The sequence below is a fragment of the Halichoeres trimaculatus genome, unplaced genomic scaffold (assembly GCF_033239565.1).
Source record: "Halichoeres trimaculatus isolate MK-OKI-2021-1 unplaced genomic scaffold, fHalTri1.1 fHalTri1_scaffold_15, whole genome shotgun sequence".
NCBI lineage: Eukaryota > Metazoa > Chordata > Actinopteri > Labriformes > Labridae > Halichoeres > Halichoeres trimaculatus.
The window spans coordinates 10,740,019-10,746,664 of NW_027437193.1; the positions used below are offsets into that span (position 1 = coordinate 10,740,019).

General features: G+C 38.4%; 1 protein-coding gene across 1 annotated transcript; it reads right to left on the reverse strand.

The window, feature by feature from the left end:
• Positions 1–134: 134 nt before the first annotated feature.
• Positions 135–4,804, reverse strand: slc25a24l (solute carrier family 25 member 24, like). Its single transcript, XM_074688966.1, has 10 exons — positions 4,474–4,804; positions 4,243–4,369; positions 3,831–3,918; positions 2,964–3,075; positions 2,641–2,799; positions 1,654–1,791; positions 1,440–1,550; positions 887–1,054; positions 668–806; positions 135–585 (listed from the first exon to the last, which is right to left on the reverse strand). Exons 1-10 carry the CDS (start codon positions 4,594–4,596, stop codon positions 398–400), a joined length of 1,353 nt encoding a protein of 450 aa, XP_074545067.1. The 5' UTR covers positions 4,597–4,804; the 3' UTR covers positions 135–397.
• Positions 4,805–6,646: the final 1,842 nt, after the last annotated feature.

Sequence of the window (6,646 nt, forward strand, 5' to 3'; positions counted from 1 at the left end):
CTTAATGTACACATGCCATGATTATTTGAAGTTTACTCACTTTCTCAAAAGTCACATTTACTTAATACTACTCACAAACCAAGGTAAAATACTAATACAAATAAAGATGGAAACATACAATTTTATTTCTCTTCTCACATTTTAACATTTCCTTATTCACATAGACCAGTCTTCACTGAGATGCGTTTCACTGCATTGGTTGATATCTAACATAGATAACATATTTCTCTGACAGACCCCATCTTGGCATTCTGAAATAGTTCATAGGTTTCTGCTCATTTTGGAGGATCAGTCTCTTAAATGATTGTTTCAAGTTTCCAGATTAAATTCCTGAGGAAAAAAAAAGCTTGTAAGGCAAACTCTTGTCACTCAAAGACAGAGAACTCTAGACTTCTTCTCAAGACTCTACAGAAGAAAACAGTCTTTCAAGTTTTCTAGTTAAGGTGTAGTTAATCAGAGCACATGGAACCGCCCTGACGAAGCTCGCTCCCATTCCGTTATAGTAACCTTTAACTCCACTTCTTTCATATATTCCGAAAAGTCCTTGTACTACGCCTGCAGCTGGCCGTGAATCCAAGTTGAAAGCTAAAAAAAAAGCAAACAGATGAGTGAAACATGATATAATTTTATCGTTACAAAAGCATCTTCCCCAGCGTCAGAGCATTACCTTGAGCTTGTTGCTGAGTCCTGATCACTGCCAGCGGGTAGCTGGTCATCTGTCCAGAAGCAAAGGCCACAAAACTGAAGAAGAACAGTTTGGAGTCACTGTTATAGGCTGGATTGCTCGTTGCCCAGCTCATGATTGACTAGAAGAGGAGACAAAATGTTAGGAAGATGTGCTCTCTGTTGTTGTAATGTTTTCAAACTGAGTGTTGCTCTGTCTCACCTGATGAACTGCACACTCCACACCTGCGTAGGGGATCATGCAGAGGATGCTGGGCTTGAATCCTCTATAAAAAGAGGATATTGACTCGTTTCTGTATATAGATCGTGCACATGCCACAACGCCGTGGTACGTGCCAGCTTGTTGCAGGTTCAGCCTTACCTTCAGCACCTGTGGAGGAGATAAGAGGAGAGAAATCACCAAAACAGATCAAAAGAACAGTCATCTGATCAAATCAAAGCTATCAGATGAGATCAAATCCAAGAATCATGTTGTTTAAAGACATGATTTCTGTATTTCATTCAAATAAAACCTCAAATTTGTATTGTTCAAAACTTCTGAGTAAGACTTAGATTATTTTTATTAAAAACAGATTATTCTAACCCCAGCAAAGGGCTGGATTGAAAGTACCGTAATGAGACTATTTATCAAACTAGGGGTCATATTTCAGACTGAAATGAAACATTTTAGCCATGTGTGTTTCCACAATGTTATCATAAAACAGAGGTCAGGATAGAAATGTGTAAGCACTTGGACTGCCACTGATCTCGGATACCTCTAAAGGATAGAAGACAGCGTGAGCAACAGCACCGGACACACAACCCAAACCAAAACGCTGCTGCACCGTCAGAGTCTCCTGAGTTTTATTCTGGGTGTACACCTTCATCTGCACAGAGAAGAGACACCCTGAGTGTGTTTGTTATATAGAAACAGGAAACTGGTGCATTAATAATTCAACCTGCTGAGTACATCATCTATTGAAGCCTCACCTTAGCATAGATAAGACACTGCAGCGTGGACTGAGGTGTTCCTTTCAGCACATTGACGGCGTTACCTTGCCACATTGAACGCATACCCCCCGCCTTTATCTCCTGAAAGCCTTGGGAGAACGCCTTGGATCCATAAACCTACAGCACAAGAAAAAAAACTTTGATTTTAATAATCATTTCTCTTTTCGAAATAGCTATGAGTCAGAATGCTACAAAAACTGCACTAAGCACTCCTGATGAAATAATTTTCCACACATCATTCACTGAATTCTCTTTCTGTTTCAGGAAAGAATAAATGAAAGAGTCATCGCTGCTCTTTCAGCCCTCGAATGCCCCTATTACTGCCTACTGTTACTGCCTACTATCCTGCCTTTTCTTATCACACAGAAGCTCTCAGTATTAAACATTTGTACATGTTTTACATGTGTATCTCTGTGTTCTATGTATCACTGTGTGACTTTTTTATGACTGTATTTTTTTATAGCTGCTATTTTACCTCTTTATCTGTTCATTCTGCATCTTTCGTCTTAGGTTGAATAACATGAAAAACAAGAAGGATACCATTTGACTTGCTGTTTTGCACTATTTGCACATTGTGTTAAGCATCTGTTTAAACTTTTTTTGTTAGGTTAATGGCTTACTTAGCCTTATGTGTTCAAATATTATTATTATTTCAATGAATATTACATATGATGAAGTGTAGGTGTTGGCAAATGCTTGTACACACTTTAGCATCTTGAGTTTTTTTTATCTTTTTATTTATATTTACCTCAAACATTTACCCCCAGGACATTAAATAGTTTAATATTTACAATTAAATGTTTACACAGTAGTCTTCTTAACCTTTCTCTATGTTTGTATGTGACTGGCAGGCTACTAGAGACAGGGGGATCAAGTGCACCTGGATTGGCCGGTTTGTGTGTGGAAGTTCATCTTGCAAACTTTGAATTTGTGCCTTTCAACACAACACTTGAAAATCTATCAGACCTGAAGCTGAGTCTTAAGACGGTCGATTGGTGCCGTCACAGTCCTGGACACAGCATCAGTCAGTCCTGCTGCAAGAACAAACGTCCTCCACGCACCAAAACCAGACGCCTCCTCAGGAAACTCAATGGGCATCGCACGGCTCTCACCCACATCAAAAACCTGCAGACGGGCGAAATGAACAATAACATTTGTCATCTTTCAATCATCGTGGTAGCACTCACACTCGAGTGGACACTTAATGTGTCACAGTTTGTGCTTACACCTCTGCTCTGCTGAAGTATCAACAGTATCATGAGTGTGGTGATGATGAAGGATGAGCTCACCAGACTGTGTTTCCACGACGAAACAAGCTCCCCGATGTTGTCCACGGGGTTGAGGATGACATGGTGCAGGAATTCGCTCCAGTCCACTGTCATTGAGCTGTCTTTGTCCATGCTGAAGTTTACAGATACAACACATGTTGCTGTCAACAGTTGGAATGAGGAGCACTGTTTCTTCAAATGTAACATTTTCTAAGCAGACTGATTTTAAAAGTTACTGGTATCATTTTATTTTCCTTTTAATAAGCTTTTATAATACTGAAATGCTACCCAAGTTCTAAAACAGTTGAAATGGTGAGTAAAATGTTGAAGAAACTGAGGGTTTGCAAACTCTGCACTTAGCAAAGACAAGATAGCACATGCTGAAACTGAAATATTGGCAGGGAAATGTTTACTATTGTTTTGCATCATTTTTCTTTTAACACTACTCTGTAAACATTTGCAAACAGAGGAACTAGTTTCTGGGGTTATGAAACTAAAATGTTGTCCTATCTTCGCCTCAACCTTAATCTGTTTTGTCAACATTTTACACAGCGTCCTGGCTCTTTCTATAATAGATGTTATCATCACTATTGGCTTGCTGAATTAAAAACTGAATTAACAAACCTGTGTGAGGCTAACACTTCTTTTACTCACACTATAACTGATATGCAGATAAAGTTCTATGATAACTATAAGAATCTATGACAACTTATCAGTTATAGAAACGTCATTTAACAGTCATATCATAAAGTTGATATCCCAAAATTTGTTCAGTGATGTTTTTAATTCATCTGATGTTGGTTTCCTGTGTCTTGTAAATGTTTGTGGTGTGTTTAGATGCATCAATTAATCCAATAAGAATAGTGGAGTGGGCAAAAGAAATCTTACATTTGAATAATTTGATTTGCATTCGGCTTTGATATGACCACTCCTAACTCCTTAAACAAACTTATGATGTCCTCCTGGTCAATCACTCCTAATCAGAGAAGAAATGCACAAAATTACAAACAGATACGGGCACTGCTTTTTAAGTTGGCATGTTTCTGGGAAGTGATAGTGTAAACTCAAAAGGTGCAAGGGTCACACAGTGCACTACATTGTCTACTGTGTACCATAAACAAATCATGTGTGTGTTTTTCTTACCCCTCTGACCTTGAACATGCAGATTATTGGAACAAAACAGTATTTTAAGAACTCCACAAAATACAAAGTATGTGTGTTTAAGTGCTTTGTGATATTTTCTGATGTTGTCTCCAGAAAGATTGAGAGTTTTGAAGCTGCAAGACCTTTAGCTACTCACCACACTTGTTCTTGTCAAGCTCATGAAAGTAAATTTTCCATTTCTTCTCCCTGTCCATCATGTAGCTGAGAAACTCTTTATAATCCAACAGGCCATCTTTGTCTTTATCATAGGAGTCAACGACAGTCTAGAGGGGGGAAAGGACTCGTCCATTAGCAGGTTTGTGCTCAGTGAATGTGTGAATTTAGAGCCCTGCTTTAAGAATGAATAACGGATTATCAATCATCTTACCTGGGCCTTTGCATCCGCTGAAAAGATCCCATGTTTTTTCATTTCACTGTGCAGCTCCGCCACCGATATTAACCCATCATTGTTTTTGTCTAATTTAACAAATAAACCACGAAACTGATCCATGACTCGTTTCCGCACAGATTAGTTCCAAATTTAAAGGTCAAGGGGAGAAAATGCAACAGACAATTACGGCATGGGTAATAAACAGAGACCATTGACCTGCCGCTATGACGCTGACTCATTGGCTGAGCACAGAGACACTGCAGTGTAAGCGCTTTTTCACACTGGCTTTAACGGCGGCACTTTTTGTGTGATGCAGCAGGGGGCGCTGTGGCCACAAGCCAACCATAGCTCATCATTATCACCTTCAGTTCTCACTGGGTCCAAATTTCTGTGAGTGCAGCTGTTTGCAGAGGTAGAAATTGGTTTCTTACAGCAAAAGAAAATAATGTGAAGATAATATTTTGTTTTGAAAAACACTCAGAGAGGTTGTGGACAAAAATGGACTAAATGCTACAGTAACTAACTCAATCATCGCTGTTCAAGGTATTGCTCCACAGCACTGTGTGCTATGCATTGATTACAGGGTGGTGATCTTTGAGCTTATCTTCGAGTCTCTGTTCACAGCTGGGTCTTATTTTGATTAAACCCACAGTCTATTGTTAAATCACATGATCATTTATAAACACAGCAAAGGTCTTGTTTGTCCCACTGTTCCATATATTCTCTGTTATTCTGAATAAAGCTGAGAGAGATAGAGGATTGAACCAAGCACTCATTTGCTGTCTCCTCTCCCCCCTTTGATTTAGGCTTGGCCTAACTAATGGATTTCTAATATTCCACTATAATTGGTTTTACTTTAGGTAAGGCTACTATAAAATGCATCTGCAGCATTGCCTTGATTTATGTTTTATTAGAGGACAAGGTAACCACTCGGAGCTCCCTTGAGGAATACACACACACACACACACACACACACACACACACACACACACACACACACACACACACACACACACACACACTTGTCCCCCCCCTAAACTGACACTTATGACAAAAACAGCAGGAAAATGATAAGCCCATCAATGAAAAGTATCATAAATAAATAAATAAATACAAATGTTTAATTTTAGTACATTTTTAAAGTAAAGCTCAGTTGGTTTAATGAAAAATAAGTGACCTGCAGTGGTTAACTTTTGACTTGTGCTGTATTTTTGGCGCCCCTTGGTGGCTCCAATTGCTTACATTTGCCAGTGCGCCAAATGAAACAATAACTTCTAAAAAACTGCTAGCCACCAAACAGCGAAGGTATAATCTGACAATATATTAAATATACCAGACATTTTTTTCTCAGTGAACATGGAAAAAATTTGCAAGTCTTACTTTACACTAGGCATTTCTTTATTACAAGTCAGAGGAGAGCACCATTTTTAATGATTTTTTGTCATTACTCTTTTTTATTGTTAATCATCCTTTTTTACTCTGCATTGCACTTTCCCCTTCGCTTTTTGTTTTCAACTCCTTAATGCTGCTGTTATCCTGTCATATATTTTTGAACAAACATCTTCTTTTGTTGGGGCCCCTTAAAGGACAATATGGGAAATTAATGTTGCCACTCTAATGTTGAATATCACATCTGTACAATAACGTTCTAAGTATCTGTAATATGTATGGTAAGACAATGTATAGATGAAGGCTATCTATTTATGTGTGATGTGTGAGTGTCACACCCTTTTTTTGCCACCTTTGTTTAAAAAAAAAGTCTTGGCACAAAAGCCAAATTTATGCCGAAAAAACTACTCGACAAAGAAGTTGAAATAATCAAATAAATAAAGCCCATCTTAAACTCCTGTGGTATATATTACATATATAAAAATTGGGACAACCTCTCCCTTTCTTTCCTCGCAAAAACGTTCTTAAAATTACGAAAAAATAAAAAAATAAAAAAAGAATCCTGGGTAGTGTTACTAAAAATGCTGAAGCAGGCTTCTAACGGTCGATCTATTTTCTATGTATGGCTTTTAATTATGACATTCTTACAGTGGGGCGATAATGTTTTAAGTTAAGTCAAGAATCTGAACACTTCCTCCCTCTTCCTTTCAAAATAAAAGCCCTCTCCTCACAGCTCCTTGATGTGTGTGGTAAGTGATGCAGGCGGAGCAGCTTAACGGAA

Bases quoted from the DNA above. Each gene is read 5' to 3' on its own strand.
- slc25a24l (XM_074688966.1), bottom strand. From the start codon at position 4,596: ATGGATCAGTTTCGTGGTTTATTTGTTAAATTAGACAAAAACAATGAT. The intron at 4,370-4,473 runs GTAAGATGATTG...TCCCCCCTCTAG, and splicing joins CAGCGGATGCAAAGGCCCAG to ACTGTCGTTGACTCCTATGA. The intron at 2,800-2,963 runs GTGAGCTCATCC...GCCCGTCTGCAG, and splicing joins CGTCGTGGAAACACAGTCTG to GTTTTTGATGTGGGTGAGAG.